Raw genomic sequence first — 24,237 nt, forward strand, 5'->3', positions numbered from 1 at the left:
TTAATGTGAAGTTTCTCATGAATTCTTTCAACCCCTTATCTTCTGTACAGGATTTGAAAATAATCCCCTTCCCTGAAGTAATGGCTTATTGAGCATACAGGATATGTTCAGCTTTATTGAAAGCAGGAGAGCAGGGCTGTTTATTTTTAGCAGCTTATTTCTTTTATTTCTCCCACTAAACAATTTTTATGTACTTGCAATCTCAGTGCTGGAAAAAGGCTCTCCATCTCATTTTCTTACTCAACTCCCAGGGCTTGAAAATAAAATTGAATGATTAGAAGACAGCCAGCTGAGGAACATTTGAAATTCCAAGTCTATGAAGGCCAATTACGTTTGGAGCTTGGGAAGCAGCAAAATCAAAGTGGGATTAGCATTTTGATCTGCAAAATAGATGAAGTATACCTTTATAATATGGAGATTTTTTCACCAGCAGCAGAGTTTCTTGGCTCACAATGTGAATGTATCATTAGAATCAGCATGGATTGAAAACCATAGCTCACTAAGGTTCTTTAATTGACAAAAGAATTGAATAAGTATACACCTACATCTAAGGGAATTGACTGAATTACAGGGTAGTCTGAATAAAGGAAAGGTGTAGAACAGTTTTGGGTTATGTTCTGTTTTGTTCAGGTAGAAGGCAAGCCTCTTAATATCATTTTAAAAGAACCTAATATACAGGATATAGGATTTTAACTTTTAGTGTTTTAGTACAATATTATTGTATGGATTTTGCGGTCTGTTACTTGAAATGCTAATTTGTTCTTTACCTATTCGTTTCTCTCGATTTTTCCAATGCTAACTGTCATGATTGATTGTGAAATTAAACTGGTAATATTTTTTTTAACAGGGTGCAGGCACATTTAATTACAGCTGCCTGGTTGTCACTGAATCATCTCCCTCAGACACCTACCCAATTCTTTTTTAAACCAGAATCATAATTACACTGCTGGTGCTATGAATGTTATATTTTGTGTGGAATTAACAGATAGTCATATAATCCTTGAGATTTGGAAGGATTAGGGGCATTTCTGAATTGCTTAACTATTACTCCAGATTGTGAGGCAACGTGTCAACAATGGCTTTGGGGAACATTGGAATAGCTCTGGTAAAACTTTAAAAAAAAACCTCTTTGGATAGGATTAAAAGATTTCAAATTCGAAAACTAATCGTTTAACCTTTATTTATTAAATTAGATGTTCCCTTCCTCCAGTTAAACAATCCAACTGTAGTAGAAATTTTGTTCTCACTGATTTAACCCTTTGATGCAAAAATATCTTGCACTTGAATTGAGGCTTGGTCAAACCTGCTTGCTCTGAGCAAGCTTAAAATTTGTTTGGATGAGTGAGGGATAACTGTCACCTCCTCTGGAGGGGAATGGGAAAGCAGGGCGCAGAGCAGACCAGACTAGATGTGTGGGTGGGGGAGGCAAGGGGTGGAAGGCCCAGCAAGAACAGGTGGGCCTTCTGTATGCCCAGGAGGGCAGCAGCAGAAAGAACAACAAAGTAACTCGGTAAAGACCCTAATATTAAAGCCTATCATTTATTTGGTTTGGGGGAGTAAGGGTCAGGGAGGGAGGAGAGCATTAATTAGCCTCATGCATAGGGTGTTCTAGACTGATGGGTTACCTGTTAGAATTACCACACTCTGGGTATTAACTAAAGCAGTTTGTAGGTCAGATGTTTTGGCAACCAAGTGCTTGTATGTCAGTAGGAGTTGTGCTAAAAGCCACCTCCATTGTTCTCTCTGACTGGCAGGTGTGATGTTACCAGTCCAGAAACCTGCCGTCAGATCTCAGTGAGGTGTGGTTTTCATGCATTTGTTCTTGTTAGATTGTAAGATCCTGGGGGCTGCGACTCTGTTTTGTACAGTACTGAGCAGAGCGTTGCTTAGTGACCACATTTTACCGGGTACTCATCTGCTATACCTGTCGTTCAGGCAAACCACTGAAAAATCCTACACAGTTAGCAATTGTTACCAAAGAGATGCTAAATATGGTCTCTTATAGAATATCAGGGTTGGAAGGGACCTCAGGAGGTCCTCTAGTCCAACCCCCTGCTCAAAGCAGGACCAAGCCCAAACTAAATCATCCCAGCCAGGACTTTGTCAAGCCTGACCTTAAAAACCACGAAGGAAGGAGATTCCACCACCTCCCTAGGTAACGCATTCCAGTGCTCCACCACCCTCCTAGTGAAAAAGTTTTTCCTAATATCCAACCCAAACCTCCCCCACTGCAACTTGAGATCATTACTCCTTGTTCTGTCATCTGCTACCACTGAGAACAGTCTAGATCCATCCTCTTTGGAACCGCCTTTCAGGTTGTTGAAAGCAGCTATCAAATCCCCTCTCACTCTTCTCTTCTGCAGACTAAACAATCCCAGTTCCCTCAGCCTCTCCTCATAAGTCATGTGTTCCAGTTCCCTAATCATTTTTGTTGCCCTCCGCTGGATGCTTTCCAATTTTTCCACATCCTTCTTGTAGTGTGGGGCCCAAAACTGGACACAGTACTCCAGATGAGGCCTCACCGATGTCTAATAGAGGGGAACGATCAAGTCCCTCGATCTGCTGGCAATGCCCCTACTTATACAGCCCAAAATGCCATTGGTCTTCTTGGCAACAAGGGCACGCTGCTGACTCATATCCAGCTTCTCGTCCACTGTAACCTCTAGGTCCTTTTCTGCAGAACTGCTGCCTAGCCATTCAGTCTCTAGTCTGTAGCTGTGAATGGGATTCTTCCGTCCTAAGTGCAGGACTCTGCACTTGTCCTTGTTGAACCTCATCAGATTTCTTTTGGCCCAATCCTCTAATTTGTCTAGGTCAGACTAGATGATCACAATGGTCCCTTCTGGCCTTTGGAATCTGTGAATATAGGGGAAAACCTCTGAGATTCTGCTAGTCAAACTTTAATCCCAGATACAAAACTAGCTTTTAATTTTAAAAAGGAATTATGGTTATGTATGAAGGGGGAAAAAACCCAGCTTGAATGCAAAACTTATTACCAGGAATTTGTTTGCATTCACCTTCCACTTCTGCAAGAGTGGATTTACCTGAACCTTTTAGCCATCTGTCATCAGCACTACTAAAACAAGGATTCCTACAAATGTCACAACCCAGAACCCTTATTTAAATAAGATCACAGCTGTTCTGAAGAAATGGCTCTGGTTAACATCAGAGTAATACTTAAAACTAAAGAATAAAATCTGTAGGCACTCAAAAACCTGAAGCAGGCAAAGTCACTGGAAATTTATGAACTAACATTGCATGGAAAATGAGTGCACACGCTTTTTGGCATACACTAGCTATTGTCCTCTGGAACCACCATATACACAATGCATTTTTATGGCTTCATTGTTAAAAAATAATATTGGCTATAAACTATTCCCCCACCTAGAAGAATCAGCATGTAACCACAGTGCCCGTGGCAAGTTCTAATACAAACACTTTCAGTTGAATAAGTTTGATGTAATTTAAGAATAAAAGCAGTATTCCAAACCTGTTACTAAAACTGTATGCCATCTCCTACAGGAGTTGGAAACATTTGCCATTCTAGGGATAAAAGCAGACAACATATGCTTGGGGTGATTATGAGTTCTCTGAATACTTGCATTCCCTACTGTGTCTGTTTTTCAATGGTATGATTTCTGCAGTTTTGTAGTTTGCTGGTAGTATTAAGCACACACCAAAAAAATGTAAAATGCCCACTGTTAATGGTTAACTGGCATGACCTTCTGGTTACGTAAGTGAGGTAGCACATTACCCAAAAGCACAGTGCATGCACCTTTTTTTTAAAAGGTGATCTACCTATATATTTGTGTCTGTCTCCTGAGGTATTCCCAGTCACCATATATGGTAGAAACCTTTAATCCTCCCTTCTCAGAAGCTTTTTGACCCATTTTAGCATCAGTCGACCCTGGGTTCTTTGAGTTTGTGAGGCCAGCTACTGGCCAGGTACGTAATACAGTAGACCTTATGACCTCTAGGAAGTTGCAGATAATTATAGGGAACCAATTTTAAGAATAGGCAAATGTTTTATTCCAGGGAAAGAATGGGGCAAATTAAATAAAAACAGGAAAGGTCAGGAACCAAGGACAGAGGAGAAAGACAAGGGAATCGGGGATAACTAATAACTAGTCACACAGCAATAATTAAACATTCCCTTAATTTCTGAACCCCCTTCAAAAAACCATGAAAATGCACCCCAAGCCTCCCTACAGGCTAGTGGAGTTGGAGATGGATCAGGAGGATTAGTGCATTCCTTGTTGGAAAGTTGGTAGCTGTCTCTTTTGGCTGGAGTGGGTCTCTAGCTGGCTCCCGGTGCAGAGGAGGCCCACTGGGCTCAGCTGGCAGTCACCATTGTGGGCGCAGCATAGTATTGCAGCTCAGTCTCTTCTCTGGGTGCTCTGCATTGGCCTGACTGAAAAACAAATGTTCTCCTCCTCTGTTGCAGGGAGCAACTAGTAGGTTGTGTCTCCTGCTTATAGTCAGTGCCCTGGAGTCACTCCCCTTCTCCAAACATATGTATCTCTCCATGCACATGTTTGGGGGTCCAGCCAAGTGCAGGCTATCCGGACCTGCTGTTGATTGCCCTGGTGTGTCAGTAAGGCCTCTGGCCTGGTAATTCTTCTTCTGTCCTAGCCTCTACTACTGGGGTGGGTCTCAAGGACAGATTAGCAGGTAATTTTAGTTCCCCAACTATTGCCTCTGCTTTGTGTCTTTTAGACAGCACTTATCTGCTCACTCAAGCTCCACAAATGGTATGGGGTGACACACTATAAAAATACTTCAGCCTTGTAGACTGAAGCGGTGATGTACCTACTATGGAACTACAAATGAAAGTTTTGAATGGCTTAAACCAAAAGGGTTTTTGTAGTTATTTTAACGAATATGCCACCGGAGGCTGTGTGGGGCTGAAATGTGACCATTTCCTGGTCATTTGTGCTAAAACAAGTAAACTAAAGTGACATTTATATTATCATTAGGTTTTGGAATTAAGACACTTGGGGCTGTTCATGCTTCTTAGTACTATTGTTTCATACAGTGTGCAGACTGAAAAAAACAATGTTACTTCAGTTTGGTTGGTTCATGCGCAAGTTATGAGGGCTAGAACCAAATTGTATTTTAAAAAATAAAAGCTTAAATTCTGGCTCACAGTTGTACCCCCAGGAGAGGAGGATTCTGTGGTAAATCTCATGGGTCTGGAATCAGCTGTGTAATGCTGTGGTGCACTATATGAAGGTCCAGTCTCAACATGATGCATTTGTTTCTGTATTGTTCTCTGGTGGCTTATTTCTTAAATGTATTTTTTAAATTCCTCCTCCTAAAAACAAAACAAAAAAAAAAGGGTGATAATCATTCACTGAAGGGGAAACTACTACAGCCTTGTTTATACAGAAGGTAAGCTCAAGTGATGTAAATTGCAGCTTAGCTGGTGTTGACTGTGCAATTTTGCTGATTCCTGATGGCTATCCCTTAATATAACAAGGCTGAAGTGTTAGTGGAATCTTGGAAGAAAAACCCAAGTATACAAAGGAAACAGTTTGGGGACTTGTTTCCTTTGCTCCATGTAAAGGGGGGAAATAGGACAAAATGAGGTGGAAAAAGGAATGGAGTTGTGCAGAGCCTTGAAGGTTAGGGATGCAGAATGTGAGAGAATTTGAGCAGCAGCGTTATCTGTGTGCACTTCAAACAGGTCATGAGGAAGATGATCCCTAAAACAACATTTTGGGTGTGGTCGAGGGGAGCAAGTTGTCCATCTGAGAAGCCAGGGAGGAACCTGTTGCTGTAGTGGAGGTGGAGATGACATAGCAATGAGGAGGACAGGACAGATTTTTAGAGATGTTGCTGTAAAGGAAGAGACCTAACAAAACTGGTGCCAGGCTCGGTGTGGGGGAGTGGAATCTGAGCTGACACCAAGCATGGGTATTAGGATAGCAGGATTGACAGTGAGAAGGGTGATGAGCGGATTGTGGGAAGAGGCAGCGACTCCTCACTGTACTAGGTTTGAGTTACAAAAGCACTTGTCAGAAAACCATAGTCTGGAGGCTGAACAGGGTGGGAGTTGTCACCATATAACTTGGGGCTGAAGCCAGGCGAGCAGGTAAGCTCATCCATGAGCAGAGAGAGACCAAAGAAAAAACCCTGATGAGCATTTACAGAGCAGGAGAAAGGAGGAGCAGCCACTGGTGGAGTCATGTACTACAGGTCTAAGGGAAGTAAATACAGATCTGTATACTTGTCTCCATCCTTTGTTTATGGTGTGGGCTCAGAACTTGTACACAGCTTTCCTTTCTTGTCTTCATGACAGTCCTGTCTGCTCCAGTGAGGCTTTCCATATTGCTGATGAAGGGGAACCTCTACATCCTCTTCAGTGAGCTGACATCAGCTCCTATAGTTAGTGAATTGAGCCTTTGAGGTTTGTGTGACACAGATACAATTTAACAGTTGCAAAGAGCTAGTTTCACAAGCCTTTCTTCTCAGATAGATGATGCCCATGATGGCAGTTTATTTTAGATTATATAATATACTAAATAATTTAAAAATACACTATTTTAGTCCTCTGTAGTTCCCTTTATTTTATTGGAGCTGGTAGCTGAATTGAATGCAGAACAGCTAACTGAGAACTGAATTTGCTGAACTTTTAGATTCTTGAAGAATTCTAAGTTTAGAACACAATAGATTACACTAAAAGTATGACTTCTATGTATATAGATTAACCACAAACACCAATTTCTGATTCTCTCTCTGAATCAAACATTGTCCCCATTTTCAAATGTCTTAAAATAAAGCAAGTATATATAATACAAATAAATAAAATGCTGCATAGAACCTAAGAACCTGTCATTATTTCTGTTAAACAGCTGAATAAATGACTAAAGTAATGTATTAAACAACATGCTCTTTCTTAGCCATTAGAGTCAAACACTTCTTGTTCTAATCAAATGTGTGAGAGGTTTTAATATTAGATACCCTTCTAAGGACCATTGACTATTAATTCCACACAAAACCTGTATTAAAATAACATTAAGATTGCACAGTTAGCATTCATCCAAAATTCATTCACAACCATGCACAGGAGAGAGGAGAGAAATATTATTTAATCTCAGACTCTGGCAGTGCCTATACAGAAAAGAGGAGAGTTAAGGTTGCATAACGTAACATTAATATTTTTTTTTGACTCTTTGTTGGTGCAACTTTAACCTAGGGATCTTTAAGGAATATGTATCCTACGGTAAGACTTCCTTTCTTCCTGTGAAGGAAGATAAAAAATTTTTCCTTCCTTTCACTGATCACTTCTTTTTTTTGTCCATGTCTGTTAATCAGACCTTTTCCCCAGTTTTTGTAAACTGTTAAATTTCAGGGCATTTGAAAGTTACTCTTATTAGGTTAAAAGGTAAATCGTACTCCTTCCCTGGAACTCTTTGATTTGCAGTCTCACATTGTTTCAGGTTTGGGAGTGCAATGCTGTGGTAGGCCTCTGTTAGGTAGGATTTAGTTTTTAGCCTCAGGAGGTATATTAATAGTTTGTTTCTATTGCAATAGTCCCTCATGGGACCCTGATCCAGATTGGGGCTGGACAGATATGTACAAAGACACTGTCTCTGTCCTGAAGACGTTACAGCAGTGGTTCTCAAACTTTTTTCCATGGACCACTTGAAAATTGGTGAGGGTCTTGGCAGACCACTTAATCTTTCCGAATGTTTGTACCATTAGCGAACTACTGTAAAGCACTTTGGATAAAAGCGCCATATTAAAAAAAAAAAACTTTTTTGTTCTATAACTAAAAGCACACAACTCATATTTTAATACAAGTAGTCTTACCTTTCTAATGTGATGGATGTGCCCTCTCTTCCCTGCCGTGGCAGCTCCTGGGCTGGGGCTGTGGAGGAGGGAGGTCTCTCCTTCACCGCAGCGGGCACAGAACTGGGGCTGGGAAGGAGGTCCGTCCCTTCCTGGCAGCCGCAGCCCTGGAGCTGGGGAAAGTCGCCTATTTCTCCAGCCACCGCAGGCCTGCATGTCTCAAATTCCCCACACCCCCTTTTCTCACCCCACTGCCCCCTTCCCCCTATTTCCCCCCCAAGGCCACCACTTCACTAATTAGGTGCCTGGACCCTGGAGAAGACACGCATGTAAGGTGGAGCCATGCCTGTGCAAGTCCACTAATTAGGTGAGTGGCCCTTCATTCACTCGTGTGGCCACCCAGGCGCGTACCTTAGAGGGAATTATCCGTGGACCACAGTTTGAGAACCCCTGCCTTACAGTCTTAAACCTCAGAGTGGCAGATCTAGTGTCATCTCATTGGAGATGTTCCCTATACAATTGACAAAAGTGGATCTAGGCGAAGAAATCCTCTGAAAAGGTAACCTTTTGTATTTGATACTTAGAAAACCAAAGTTTGACAATTGTTTTTTTTGTTTTTACAGGTTGAGAGTTAATTTTGGATGAAGCGCTCTAACTAAATTGTCGTCATGAGCAGAAGCAAACGTGACAGCAATTTCTACAGCGTAGAGATTGGAGATTCTACTTTCACTGTACTAAAACGATATCAGAATTTAAAACCTATAGGATCAGGGGCACAAGGAATAGTATGGTAAGTTTTCTTTAAATTTGAGCATAAATAATCTTAATTTAGAAGAGAAAATTGAAAGTGACTACTGTATCTTACTGAAAGATAGGGTAGAGACAGTAGGATGGTGTGTGTGTGTGAGAAAATTTGATCCTCAAAGTGAGGAACTAATTGTAATGACATGTAATGCCCCTTCCCTCTCCAATTCAACCAGTGCATCTTGCCTCTAACCTAGAACATCACCTTCAGTTCAAGGTTGGAGCCACTTCAATACAAACACTGCCAGTTATGAGAGAGTTCTGTAATTTGGCAAACAAATGAGGGCCTGGAAGATTAGGATAGTGCTAAAAAACTGATTTCCCCTCCCCGTGACTTAACCCAACCCTGTTTGCAATGGAGTAGAAGCCAGCATTGCTCTTTGTTTGCACACTCTTGGTGTAGTACATGCTTACAGTTCTCAGAGTAGCTTGGTAGCTGCTTGAAACTGAGTGAATCCATTGCTCATCAGTCCCCAGGACCAGCCAGCTGGTACTTGTGATGTTGTCTGTCCACAAAAACACTGAAGGTCTGACATATTTTCAAGCCAGATTTCCTAAAGCTACCTTAACTGATTTGGTTATGAACAGTGCCATATGGACTGAAAATTAGGTGAGGGCTGCAGATTAAAGATAGTAATTTCAGGCAGAGAACTGGAATTGCCCCATGGATAAGTGTTAGGTCCAGGCTTATTTTATATTTTTCTGAATGATCAGGGAGAAGATGTAAACAGAGCATTCGCTTTCAGCTGATACTAAATCAGGAGATAATGCAGATACCAAGAGGACATAGAAATGACAAAACACTTAATGAAGTTAGGAATATGGGCAAGAAATAAAATTGCCTGAACCTCTACAATGGAACCTGTTATAATCTGTATTTATAAAGTACTGTGTAAATTTCTGAGAGTCATATGGACAAAGGAAAGCTAATATCTTTGAAAAAATGCAAGTAGTGCAAGTGAGACACTTGAAGAGTAACGATGTTGAACAAGGTATTATTAGGGTTGGTAGTTGCCAGCAAAGTAAAATAGGAGCTTGCACTGTGATGTGGTAGCAGAAGAGCTAATGTAAATTCTGGGTGGGTCTACATTCTCATGGATAAGGACAGCGACAATTTTCTTCGCAGTTATATTCAGTTTGGAGCCCCTAATACCAGAAAGGCGTATTACGAATTATTAAATAGATAGAGAGTAAAATCTAAATGTACGTAACATGGCTAAACTGGGGATAGGGAATGTAGATATACTTGTCAAATACTTGAAGGCAGTAGACACAGTGAGGAAGAGGAATTGTTTAGGGTACTAAAAGTGAGTATTACTAAGTGCAATGGGATGAGTTCAAAGGAAAACTCAGGCTGAATTTCTGGAAGAACATCCAGACTGTACAATAGGTTCTCAAGGGAAAAGGCAGAAGGCTCCTGTCACGGGGTTCACGCACTATTGGGGCATCTCCTCCCGGCCACTTTGGGCATTAGCTCTGCCAGGTCTATGACCCCCTTCTGCTGCTCATCCACATGCCCTGCCCCTCTCTCTGTGCAACTCGGGGTGCTCTCTTTATGATTTGCTTCTATTCTCCCCTTGGTTTCCTCCTTTCTCTCCCTAAGGCTACAGAGTGACTGTAGCCACTTCTGCTGCCAACTTCCTGGCTCTCTCATAATCCCACCTGTCCCTTCTCAGTTGGGCCCTGTTGCCAATCAGGGGTTGTTCATCCAGCCTAATTCCCCTCAGATGTGACCTATTAAGTTAATTGGCTCCCTTCTCAGGCTCATTAACCCTTTCAAGATTGGTATGATGTGAACCCCTGTCATAGGTTATCGGTAGTTCCCTCCCCCTCTGGGTCAGTGGGAGGCCACTCCACCTCACTGGACGTTACACACAGTCAGAGAATTAGCAAAGCACTGCTTCGACAAGAGCTCTGGCCTGCAATCCAGGCCGAGCCACAAATCAGTCTCTGGGCCCCAGGCCCTCGGTCGGGGCAGGGTGACAAACAGTCTATGGCCATGGCCTGTAGTCAGGACAGAGCAGCAAACAGTTAGGGGCTCTGGCCCATGATCTGAGCAGAGCAGCACAAGTCTATAAGGCTGGGCCCTCAGTTAGGGTGGGGCAGCAGTTTAAGGCTCCAGCCTACAGTCAGGGCAAGGCAGCACAGGTGTTGGGTGTCCTAGCTCCAGCTGACAAACACAGGCCTCTTGGCTTAGAGAGGGGAGGTTGCCACCCCTGGGGTGGGGTGGCCGGGATAGGAGAGCCCAGCCCACCTGACTCCACCAGGCCCTGACCCAGGACCTTAACAGTGGTGAAGTATTTCACAGCTGGGTCAGCAGGGAATCCAGGTGCAACATGCTGATCGGGTCTCTGGCAGCAACACAGCCAGACTGGGGTCAGCTGCCCCTGGGCCACTTCCTACCCTCCCCTTAGGGTGTACCTGGATCCATGGGGGGTCCTCCATTTCATCTGGGTAGAATGCCTGTGGCAGTCCCAGCAACTCCTCCGTGCCTTGGCAGCAGGCAGCTCTAGTCAGTGTTCAGCTTGGCAGGGATCTGCTGCAGTTTCCCAGCTCAGGAGTGGGCAGGAGGCATCTGTCTCCTTTGGCAACTGCAGCTAAACTAAGCTCCAGGAGGACCTGCCCTTTATACTTCCTGTCCTTCCTCCTGACTTCTGGTGGGAAGGGTGATCATGGCCTGGCTCCACCCATCTGGGTTCAGAGAGTGATCCCTTCCTCTCTGGCTCAGTGGGAGGCCACTCTGTCTCATTACAATCCCCATCACAGTTTCTAACTCAGTGCATGTAAAAGTAGACCATATGCAGTAGGGGACAATATTGACAGGAGCATGAACTAGATGCCCAAATAGGGCTCTTCCACATCCAGCTTTTGCCTTTCTGTGAATGCATACAATGCGGACATCAACTCAACTATCTGCCCTGCCTGCATGCCTCCATCCTTACCTGGAGAGACAGTCTAGGAGTTCAGTCTCTAGTCCAGTGCAATCCTTGTATGTGTCTGTCCTTGTGTCCTTCCCATCACAGTGTTATCTGAGCATTTTAGGGTGCAAGCAAAGGGGACCAACTGTAACATGCACTTAGAGGTAGACTGAGACACCACAGACTTGTGTCCTAGTAATCCAGGGGTGCAAAGACTGATGCAATATTGCAGGAATCCTGTACTGGAATCCATCTCTGCCCACCCCTCTTCACTTTTCATTTCCTCATCCATCCATCCATCATTTAAAAAAAAAAATCCATCTTTACTAAGGGGGACTTCAAACCAATGCAAATCTCCAATGTGTGTTCATGTTTCTTCTATTCTCATTAGAGTCCAGTCAGTCTTGATTAACTTTTTGGATTACTATGGTCCAAATCAGATGGTGATTTATAACATATTTGTTAAAGTAGCTAGTTTTAATTTAATAAACACTGAACATTTGCTGGTAGCCGATTTTCACTGAACCTGTTACCCTCGGTAATGCACAGCTGCCAAGACCTTTGCATCTGACAAATATCTACTGACTCTATACAGCTGTCATATTGCGTCTTGCAGCAAACAAATTCAGTGCCTGCCTGTCACAGAGGTGTGGTGATGTGCATGGGAATTGTCCCTTGTAATGATCTTCACCAGTAGCAAGAAAAATAACGGAACTGAAGTTAACAGCCTGTGTTAATAGGTAATATTAGTGTCCTGAATTTAAGCCATAAATAGAAAGAAATTTGGATTGAATCCTTTTGCAACTCGTTCAACTTTCCTCATCATCAGGGAAAATCGGTGGTGTCAGGCAGTTAAGTCTTCCTGAACCCATTTTCCCCCTTTGTATTGTGATATTGCCACTCAGGTGGCTTCTCCAGTTGGGAGGCCAGGGTACCATAAAATTGTGGTTAGCAGAGTACCTAAGCGCTCTGGAGCTGTTAGCCTGATGGCAGAAGCTCCTTCCCTTTTGTAGATTTTAGGTAAAAACCTACATGTTTCTCATGTTTGATGTCTTTGTATTTTTATGTAGTCTAATCTACAATGCCTTGATGTCCATTGGCATGTAGCAGGAATTCTCTGGCTTCAGTTAAGGAGGCTTTGATGTTTTGGGGCTCTGAGTTCCTGTTACTGTCTGAGGAGATGGAGCTGTGTAAGACTGGCAAACTGTGAAGCTGGAAAATCTTTTCTGAACACAGTTACTGCTCATTATGAGGGAGACTCTTGCTTGTACACTCGTTGTATTGGAGTTTAATATTAATGGGAATTCTGGATCACCTGCTGAGTTGCTGTGTGACCTTGGGGATAGTACCTTAACCAGTGTCAGATTTACATCTGTGAAATGGGAACAATGCTCTTCCTTCTCTCTGAGATGAAAGAGCATGTCTAAGGAATAATGAATTTATAAAGTGCTTTGAACCCATGAAATGATATAACAACGGTCTACTTTTAATTGCAGTGCAGCCTATGATGCCATCCTGGAACGAAATGTTGCAATCAAGAAGCTAAGCCGGCCATTTCAGAATCAAACCCATGCTAAACGAGCCTACAGAGAGCTTGTTCTCATGAAGTGTGTAAATCACAAAAATGTAAGTGAAGCATCTTGCCTTAAATGTTTGTGTTAAGAAAAAGGTCTTCAGGTACCGTATAGGTGGCTCTAGAGGGTAACACCTTACATAGGGTAGAGATGTGTTTAAGGGGTGGCCTGTGTGCATATAAAGTGTAGGAGGATGCTTCAGAGTGCCACCACTGTGCTTTTCCTTAACTCTTGTCCCCACCCTTGCTTCCAGGCTGAAGGCTGGAGTCATGGTGCTGCTCTGCTAGGTGTGGTACAGGCAGGCAATTGGCTGATGTACTACAGGTAACCATTCTCCCTTCTGTGCTGCATCTGCTAAAGAGTCTGCTTGAGAGGGATAGAAGTGGCAGCAGATTTTGGTGCGCAAGTGGGCCAGGTGGTCTTGCAGGACAACAGCAGAGCATTTCAGGTTCTGGAGATGGCAATAAAATCAGAGCAGAGCAGGAGAGGTACTGATAGGCCAAGTGGCTGCTTCTCAGAACTGCCCTGGAGATAGCTGGTAGGAGCCAGCTCCTTCCTTCGCTAGGGGCTGCATGCTATAGAGCCTTAATACGCCACTTGAACCCAGTGGGATCCAACTACAAGTGTTGGTTTCAGGTCAGATTGGGTCTAAAAACCTTGCCACTCTCAGGTCAGGTTGGGTAATCTCTGATCACCCCCTCTTGCCCCTGGGGCTGGCGTGGCAGTGGCCGCGTGCCATTCTCCTGCGGGTCATGCTCTGCTAACCACCGCCACCTTGCTGCGCTGTGTGCTGCGGTGTTAGTGTGCCGACAAGTCTCAGTGCCTCTTTTTCCAAAGCATGTGCAGTATGTCAAGGGTGGCTGCCAGGAATGGGGTATGCAGTCACCACCATGCTAACCTCACAGCCAGGAGTTGGCTGGAGATGGATTGTGGGCTTGAGGTATGTGGAGCAGGAAGCCCCCACAAGGCCGAGCCCCAAGGACAGGATGAAGTTGACGCAGGTTCGGGGGGAAGTGTCAGGTTCAGGTCTGACTTGAAAATGACTCAACACTCTTGGGTCGGGTTTGGGTTGTCTGTGCTCGGGTTGGTGTTTAGCTCTGGGTCAGGCTTTAAAATTAGCCCAGAGCACACCTCTAGCATGCTGTCCTCACCACCTCCTCTCCTGAGCCCCATGTGGGAAGTTCCAGCTTCCTCAGGCTGATAGGCGAGGAGGGCCACCATCTGCAGGAGAAGCTTCCTTCTACCGCAGACACCATCGCAGTGCCACACTGAGAATACTGCCTGTATGATCTCTAAGCCAGAGATTGTTACCCTCTGTGTATGGAAACTTCCACGCTCATTTTGGATGTTACCACAAACTATATAATGATGACAACGGGCCCTTTCTGCTCTGTGACTCTTGATGATTAGCAGTTGCTTGACCTTGCACTGCATTCCCCATCCACTCACTGCAGTTGGCAGATATTGCTTATCATCTGTGGAAGTTGGCTTCTATCCTCAAACTGTCTTATTGTACTTACCTGTAATAGGGAAGCTTCTGCTTGGGCAGGGTTTATCAGTTGCCTGCCTGTTCTTCCTCTGATATCGCTGAAGCAGCATCCCAGCCCTTTCAGTCTGGAAGCATAGGCAGGGGCTGGAGAGAAAACAAACTAGTTCTAAAGCACAGTGCAGCTAGTCTTACTCTAAAGGCCCTTCATACATGTATGTGTGTGTGGTTTGGAGAGGAGGTGGTAAATGTATGACCACCACTCTGACGCAGAGCAATAACATCTTAACCATGTTCAAACTCTTTAAACTGCACTGAACTTCACAAAGCTGCTTTGGAACATCCTGTGTTAATTCTGAAACATTGATTGCTGTAGGGTTATAATTTAGTGATTGTCCACATGGATTCCACTTCTGGTGTGCAGGCATTCAATGCACAGGAGATCTGATTCTTTTGCAGCAATGTCCTTTGGGGCTGTACCAGTAACCTGGGTGCCCTAGTGTTCCCCCACTTGAGGGCACAAGGAGTGCATGGGGCCAACCATCTTTCAGTTCCTTCTCGCCACCTATGGTTGCAAGATGGGAAGCCTTGCAAGATCTACTTATCTACTTGCTGTGTGATCTTGATACCCCTGTGTGTGTGTGTGTGTGTGTACATAAATAAATAGCATAGTTGGCATAATGTGTTTCTCTTTTTTATACCCTTTGGCAATATTAAAAAAAAAATGCAAAACAAAACTTATATTAAGGACTTCCCTGGTACTGGGATTTAGCAGCTATGGCTGAAACAAACTCCCCAGCATTCAAAACTTGCCTCTCTTGTGATGTGGCTGTTTCACTTAATGATGGGCACTTGAGGAGCCTATTTTTGGCTAGTTTTCTTCCCTGCTGTAATCAGGAAGGAAACCAAAATGCACACCCTGGATGTGATCAAGGCTTTTTCGAATTACCTTGACAGCTCCTTCAGGAGCACTCCCAGGCTGTCTGTAGCATTTGCAGACAGGATTAAAGGTCCAACAATATCCACCCAAAGATTGTCTACATTGACATTTAATTGTATTAAATTATGCTATGAGATAGCTATATTAGATCCACCCATGCAGGTTAGAAGCCATTCCACCAGGACTCAGATAGCTTTGGCTTCTTTTCTAAAAAGCATGCCCATCTCAGAAATTCACAGGGTAGCTACATGAGGATCAGTCCACATTTTCACCCAGCACTACTCCTTAGTTGTGGCCTCAAGATCTCACTCCCACTTTGGTAGAGCTGTCCTGCAATCCTCATTTAACTAGGACTCCTAGCACCTACCTCCTGATTTGAGAGCACTGCTTGCTAGCCACCAGAAGTGGAATCCATGTGGACAATCACTCTAGGAAGAGAGAACGATGACTTATCCTACAGTATCTGTGGTTCTTTGAGATGTTGTGTCCACTTGGATTCCGTGATCTGTTCTCCTTCCCTGTTACTATGGAGTCCTGTACCATCTGGATTCTCGATTGGCGAAGGAATTAAGGGACAGTTGGGGCCTACTTTGCCCTTTAATCCCATTAAGTCGGGGAGAGGATGAGGACATCCAGGGCACAAGCACAGCCCCAGCACTGCTGGCCAAAATATTCTGATCTTGCATGCATCAGAGTCTTCTCCTTTTTATGCTGAATTTGGTGGGAATTATAGTGTGGCATTTATAAAAGCAGTAAATTGGTTGCTTGAATGACTCTACTATAAATTACCTTAACTGTAAAACAGTTAGCCCCTCCTGCAGTGAAATGGTAAATCCAGTGTCCGATTTAAGCATACAAAGATCTGATATTTGTATGGTGGTGCTTATGTCATTTTCTTGTCCCTCAGCTAGAAGATAACAGGCTTGGGCTCAGCATAACTGTGTTCCCTCTTCATACACAGCATCAGTAATCATGGTGACTAGTAGTAACTCATGCCCTTCTTGTATGCAAACACTCAAGCTACTTCCTCTTCCAGCCATCCTTCCTTTGGAAGCTCTGGTTTCCTCTTCTGCTCGCTTATTCTTGTGCTTTTCTTTATTAAATGAAGTGCACCACTGATTTATCACAAACACTGAGTGTGCTTCCTAATCTATCTCTGGATTAATTTCTAATGAAATATTATGTTACAGGTAAACATACCATACCTCTTGAAGGGTTATTACCCTGCAGTAGCTGTCCTTAGAGAACCTGTATGCAACCCGTTCACTTCAGTTGAAGCATTTTAATCTGTCGTTCTGGCTGCCTGGCAATGTAACTCTTACTTCCATCACTCAGTTTCCATGAATATTATAATTTCTTCTTTTAGAAGTTATATTTCACCTTGAGTTTGAACACCACAAAACTTCCGGTACGGCACAGAGTCCTCTTCAGTTCTTCCAGTTGTCCAGGGCGCAAAAGAAGATTTTCAACCTTCCTGTGTCGCTTCATCCTGTTAATACATGGGCAGTTTATTTGGACATGCACTTTGCCAGTGATCATGCGCGTTACTGTGCAAAAGTGTTGTAGCCTCTGACTTCAGAGGTTAGGTTGGAAATAGGGTTACCAGTTTAGGTTGGACATATTCCTGGAGGTTTCATCACATGACATAACTTTAATTAGAAATCAGAGTAGCAGCTGTGTTAGTCTGTGTCTGCAAAAAGAACAGGAGTACTTAGTAAAGAGACTAATCTTTAATTCCTAGAGACTCCAGGATAATCCTGGAGGGTTGGCAACAGTTGGAAAGCTGGTAAACACAATTCTTAACAATGACTATTGGATTATGCGTACTAGAGAGCAAAGTTCACTTGTATGATCAGGAGACTTCTTAGGTCAAGTTTTACTTCTTTCCAGCCACCAATTTTGTGTTTTTGCACAGGTAAGCAAAATCTATTTGTTGACCTTTTGTGAGTTTTCTTTTTCTCTCCACAGATAATTGGCCTGCTGAATGTGTTCACACCACAGAAATCTCTGGAAGAATTTCAAGATGTGTAAGTCTAATTTTTACCCAGATTTGTAACTTGTCACAAACGTATGCAGTGGAATGGACTTCAGACAATACACCTTATCTTCTAATTACTCACTTCTTGTTGTTGTTGTTGTTTCATAAGTTACATAGTGATGGAGCTCATGGATGCAAATCTCTGCCAAGTGATTCAGATGGAGCTAGACCATGAACGAATGTCGTACCTTCTTTATCAGATGCTGTGTGGTATCAAGCATCTTCACTCAGCTGGGATTATCCATAGGGTTAGTGGTATACTATACTTTTTAAAATCCACCTAATGTTCTTGCCTTCAGTATTAAGGAGCCAGGAAAAATTCTATTAATATGGAAACTGTATATATACTTTCAAAGACTGCATTGTGTGTGTTTAAATTTGAAACAAAAGTCTGAGTCCATCCTGAACTGGATCTCAATTTGGCTAGACTATATTGTCCAAAATCTGTATAATAGGTTGCATCATCTCCTCTAATTTGCAGTAGAATTCTTATTCCAGTGGATATCAGAAGGAAAGAATACCTGGAAAAGAGTGACTTTTTATACTAATTGGTTAAACCAACTAAGTTTCTGTTTCATTTTTTGGTAACCAAACCTGAAATTCCATATATTTTTAAACTATCATAATGTAATCTTTATTTCTGCATTTTTTTAAAATAACAAACACATTATACATCTCTAAAATTCTCTGCATAATCAAATATTGTCTAGTCCTGTGAGTGAAACTTTATACAACCGTGTAGCTTGGAAAATTCTATCCTGTAAGCCTCCCAACTGTTTCCTCATTGTGTTGTTTATATTAAGTCAAGGTAGCTTAATTAGGCACTCGGGTCAGGAAATTGTGAAGTTAAGTTGTCCATGCATTACAGTACTGTCTACAGGAACATAATTGTGTATGATTTCTAAAATAAAATATATATATTTTTTACAATCTTAGTAATATGTAGCAACTTATAATACTTTGTTTGCTTATTCTGTTTTCATTGTTACAATATTTAATTATATATATCTGTGTATTGACTTCTTAAATAAGGTCCCATCTCGGTATGCATTTAATTATTTTTCAGCACCCATATACTATACATTCTCTTCAATCAGCAGTGCAGCCTTCCTTATGTGCAATTCGGGGGATGAGACAGTTAGCTATCCAAGGTAATTTACTTGGATATGTATATGCCAGGAACGTTTTTATTATTATTCTGATATACTTACCCTGTTGTACTTGACCTGTAGTTTCGTGTGCTATTACTATTTTTCCATTTACTCTTCCATTTCAGTGTTTGTATTACCCTTAGCATACCAGATAAAAAACTATAGAATATTGCATTTCTTTATTTAGGATGGTGCCAAAAAATTGATTCATACTATGTTGTATGATTTTTGTGACACTATTCTGTGTCGTCAAAGTCTCCATCATAATGCATCCACCCAGGGGTGCAAAGAAAGGCCACACATGCAACCTTGGCGTTTCCTGTCTTTTGAGTGCTTAGCTTTAGAAGCTTCATCTTTTTCAGAGGTTTATAGTATGGATTTTCCTAGGGTTTTTTCCCTGAGGAAAAGAAATCCCAATAGAATGGACATACTTGGCAAGAATGCCCTCCCCTAACCCATGTTGAAATACATAGGAGGGAGCCCCTGTTCTGTCAGTTTTAGGAGTTGCAGGGCAGTCTCCTTTCAGACCTTTTAAGCACACCATAACACAGAGCCCCTGCTCTCCGAGAACCTGCAGGTGAATGGAAACGTTTATGCAATCCTAGTTATAACAGGAGCTACTTCTCCACTACAGTGTTCAGTTCAGTTCCAGATATTATTGGTGGTGGGTGATAGTTTGAAAATCAGGAAATCTAGCTTCAGTGCTTCCTGGTAGTTGTAATTTAGAATTTGTACTGACATTCCTGAAGCATTTGAATTGCTTCGCAGCATAAATTCACAAGGTAACCTGTTCTGGCAAGGCAGACTTTTAGCACAAATGTAAATAATGATCTTTGAATGCGTTAAATGTGTTAATGGCTCTGAATGACACAGATGGATCAATTTCACCTGCAGGTCCTCATATTATGACATATTAAGATCAGCCTGCTGTTCATGAAAAATGTTACATTGCTTAATTTTGCATCGATTAATCATTTGTACTTAAAGGTATAAAGCTTTAGTGTTCCTTGTGTCTATCAAGCAGATAACAACAAACCTTCTGAAGAAAAGGGATTATTTGCAAAGGACCTTAGCTTTATGTAGAACACACAGTTTCAGCAGTGATTTTATTTAGCTAGGTCCTCAGCAACAATATTATTAATATGTAATGCCAATTTTCCTGTTGGCACTGTTCATCCCATATTATCTTTTTCTGTGGTTGTGTGTGGTGCGTTCGGAGTTTTGGTATGTCATGGCACCTGGGAGTCAGGAACTCCTGAGTTCTAAATCTTGCTCTGCCATTAACGAAGCGTAATTGGGTTATTTAGCTTCTCTATGAATTAGTAAAGTTTACCTCATATAGGTTGAGAGTTAATATTTGCACAATGCTTTGAGGGTGTAAAGTGCTGTATAAATGCTTCTATGCAGGACATATTGCATTGCTTGTGGAAATACTTGCTTTAAGCAGTAACATGCCAGAAACACAATACATGTACAGTGTAAAAGCTAAAAATGAAGGAAAGCTCCCACAATTTTTACTGACTAAGCAAATTGTACAGAGTGCACACATTTATAATTAAAATGCATAGCTTTCACATCTTTACTTCTCAGTATAGATTTGACTATAGATAGCTTAACCTTATTAATACCTTGTACATGAACACCTGTTCCCAGAATACTCAAAGCATTTTACAAGGGTTGAATCTGCAACAGCTCTAGAAATATGCTTTAGCCTCCATTTTGCAGGTGGAAGATGGTGATTGAGCTGAGTCCCAGCGATGTCTGAAGTGACTTGCTGAAGGTCACGCAGAATGTCAGTAAGATAGTTGGATGTACAATCCAGGAGTCTTCATATCAATTTCCTGCTTTAACCACTGCATCACTCCCACATCGGGCTTTTGAGCTCCTGCTATAATGAAAATGTGTACACCTGAATGAGATTTTAAAATGTACCTTGTGGCAGTACTAGCCATGAGAATTCTGAAGCATGTTAGGCTACATGTCTTGTTAATTTATATTTGCATTCAAATTTTCTAGACTTTCTGGAGGTCAGATACTGGAAGGAAATTGAAGAATGAATATGCTTTTGTAGGCATTAACTTTCTGCGTGCAAATGACATGGGCATCCTTGTGTGAGTGTGTGCATGGAATTATTTCCTGTTGATGATGATGGTAAATTCTTTCCTCAGTTCTAGCCTCACAATTTTGAAGAGAATGAATTTGGTTAATACAACAATATTGTGGCAGGCTGAGATGCCACATAATTTATTGATGGGGAAAGAGGACTGCTTCAGAGGTCCTATAATTATTCCATCCCTATAATAGAAACCTGCATATATACAACAGTAACTATTAAAACAGGATATAAACACAACTCCAGCACAATCTAAGTATTGTCTTAAGTAGCTGAAATGCCTCATCACACTTGAATAAGATAAATAAATGTTGAGTATCTTATAAGCAGAATACTAATCTCTAGAGTCAATAGAAGCCTTCATTATGCATCATATTTTCAAAAACATTCGATTTAGGGAGAGATGGGAAGGTGACTGACTTCACATGTTCCTGTACACTAGTTTGATTTACTTTATATTTTGTAGTAAGTGTTGCAGCATTTTTGTATATCTGAGAGGCTCACTGGAAGCCTGAAAATTACCATATTAAAAACTACCTATATCAGTATCTTCTCTCTCTCAAAGGGGTGCCAGATCTTGGTCTTATATCCCATGATAAGTCTGTCTTTTGGGGATCACTCCTCTAGTGATCAGTTAGGTGGGAATGAGAGATCTCATGATTTTTTTTCGGACAAACCTTCTGACGTTATGGCCAGCATTTGCTCTCTGACAGCTAAAGGTGTGGAAGATATGGCTTAGAACAAAATGGTTGCTTTGTATGCTTCTGTAGATGCTGTGTGAGTATGTAGCTCATAGGTTTGTAAAGCATCTTGGGAGACAGTTTAAAAGGGGCAATGGAAAATCAAAATCTGGTTATAGAGCTCAACTGAAGAGTTCAGTTGCAAATCTTCCATCTAATGTGCCTTGAAACTTTGAAGGTATTTTGGAGTAGCAGCCGAGTTAGTCTGTATCTGCAAAAAGAAAAGGAGTACTTGTGGCACCTTAGAGGCTAACAAATTTATTTGAGCATAAGCTTTCATGAACTACATCCGATGAAGTGAACTGTAGCTCATGAAAGCTTATGCTCAAATTTGTTCATCTCTAAGGTGCCACAAGTACTCCTTTTCTTTTTGAAGGTATTTTGATTCCTGTTTTTAAAGGTGCAGGAAGTTCTTCTGGAAGTTTTTGCAATGGCAGTTCAGAGTTCTGTCATTATTAAACTTAAAGTTGGTTAACTGATGACCAACCAAATCATTATTGCAAACCAAACCTTTGCAAGCATGAATTTCCTTCTGATCATTCAGAGAAATATCTACAACAAATCAAGAGGTAATGCAACCTTGATTGATAGAGTTGATGAAGGGTAACTCATTTTTTTAACAGATGCATTTTAACTATAAAAAGTTTTGCTTGATTAAATCGTAAGAATCTTCGTGTTTTGAATACCATTTAGGATGAAAAGTCCTGCTGTGACATTATCTCTAATAATTCAACCATTCTTGTTCTCCTTTGGTACTATAATTCCCTTGAGTAATTTGTAATACTTGTCTGAGTGCTAACATTTCATACTAACCCCAAATTATTTCAAACATTGCTAATATATCTGGTAACATTAGTTGTGTTTTTCTCCCCCTACTTGTTACATAAACTGCTGAAGAGTAATACCAGAGGTTTAATTCTTTGGTTGGCTGAAGATATAAACATTAATTCATACAAGAAAAAAAATTGGAAGAATGAAGTTATAATAATGGCCCAGTTTTTCATTTTTTTATGCCAGTGGTTATTTTCTTTAAGGTGTGAACTGCAGAGTGTTTTGTTCTTGTCTTAGCAGTCATGTATGATGTTTCTTTTTAAGGATTTAAAGCCCAGTAATATAGTAGTAAAATCAGACTGCACTTTGAAGATTCTTGACTTTGGACTGGCCAGAACTGCAGGAACTAGTTTTATGATGACGCCTTATGTAGTGACTCGTTACTACAGAGCACCAGAGGTCATCCTAGGGATGGGATACAAAGAAAACGGTCAGCAAATATAGTCTTTCTTTGACATAGCTTTTATTTTTTGTTTGGCACACCACATTTTACATGTTAATGTTTTTCAAGCTGTAGACACTTTTTTTTAAAGTAACACTGTGGCCAAAATGTGTAATATAGTTACACCCAATAGTTCATATTTAATAAAACCTATATGAAATGTTTACATTTGATCTAAAAAAGAAATTGGGGGTCTTGTTTGTTTAAAAAGATAAATAATCTACTTGGGACAATGGTTTGTTTCACCTGCAAAAATTGAGAAATGCACTTTCCCCATATGTAGTATCTGCCTTAATCTGTAGAATATCTTGGGTTGAGAGTTCATCACTGAGCAGGTTGGTAACTAATGTGACTGCAAATACTTCTCCTAAAGTGACATAAGAAAGGAAAAGGCTACATTGGAATATATTTGCTACTTCTTGAAAGAGACACTCCAAAGAGGGATATGCAAGCTGAGCCCACTCACTACTGGCATTAATTTGTTTCTATTTTAAAATGTGCCAGTTCTAATAAATTAGTTTCCTCTTTAGTTGAGTGTAAAAGAATTTACCAGGGCAACTGCCATGATGATGCAGAGCATGTTCTTTAAGAGGTGTTCTATTGGGGTCCATAACAAGTTATAGGTTCAGAGATCCAAAGAAAGTTCATGAGGTAGGCCAGTGTTCGCTCCCTCCCTTTTCTTGCTAGCCTTTTTATCACTTTAAATTGGTGATACTCTTCCTCTGGCTCTTCATCTGTAACTATATTATTAGTAGGTTTCAGAGTAGCAGCCATGTTAGTCTGTATCCGCAAAAAGAAAAGGCGTACTTGTGGCGCTTTAGAGACTAACAGATTTATTTGAGCATAAGCTTTCGTGAGCTACAGCTCACTTCATCTGATGAAGTGAGCTGTAGCTCACGAAAGCTTATGCTCAAGTAAATTTGTTAGTCTCTAAGGTGCCACAGGTACTCCTTTTCTTTATATTAGTAGTAGTAAAAGAAAGTAACAGGGGTGCCAGACAACATTTGTTTGAGGGAAGTTACGTATTCAGGTACTGTCTGGAATGTGTAACACCCTGGCTGTCATTCCTGAAATAACAGCATTCTGTTCCCAGTTCTGCCACTGGCTCAGCAGCCTTGTTTACCCTTGGGCAACAATTTCTCTTCTTTGCTGTCACTAGTTCAGGTCCACTGATGTTGGCACCATGGGGAGGCCTAATTTATAAAAATAATTTATTAAAAATAAGATGAAGCAAGGTCTCTTGCCTAGCTTGGAAGATTTGCTGTTCTATACTATTGCAGAAGGGCAAGAAAAAATTCCAGTTCACTAATTTATAAGGGTCATCAGCAGCTGCAGGCCTTATTGATTAGACCAACTCTGAGCATGGTTAAATGACATGGTGCTGAATGTGCTGTCAGCAGTCATCC

The 24,237-nt window shown here is 41.5% G+C and overlaps 1 protein-coding gene across 7 annotated transcripts in view; it reads left to right on the plus strand.

Annotated features, from left to right (window-relative positions):
- MAPK8 (mitogen-activated protein kinase 8) overlaps positions 1 to 24,237 on the plus strand; it is a 127,252-nt gene that overhangs the window by 72,682 nt on the left and 30,333 nt on the right. For all 7 annotated transcript variants that reach the window (XM_048859120.2, XM_048859121.2, XM_048859125.2 and 4 more), the window contains 5 exons: positions 8,418 to 8,584; positions 13,013 to 13,142; positions 17,485 to 17,543; positions 17,664 to 17,802; positions 22,654 to 22,819. In XM_048859120.2, coding sequence (XP_048715077.1) covers positions 8,463 to 8,584; positions 13,013 to 13,142; positions 17,485 to 17,543; positions 17,664 to 17,802; positions 22,654 to 22,819 — 616 coding nt within the window. In that variant the 5' untranslated portion in view covers positions 8,418 to 8,462. The remainder of the gene's footprint in view (positions 1 to 8,417; positions 8,585 to 13,012; positions 13,143 to 17,484; positions 17,544 to 17,663; positions 17,803 to 22,653; positions 22,820 to 24,237) is intronic.

The sequence above is a fragment of the Caretta caretta genome, chromosome 7 (assembly GCF_965140235.1).
Source record: "Caretta caretta isolate rCarCar2 chromosome 7, rCarCar1.hap1, whole genome shotgun sequence".
In the NCBI taxonomy this organism is placed as follows: Eukaryota; Metazoa; Chordata; order Testudines; family Cheloniidae; genus Caretta; species Caretta caretta.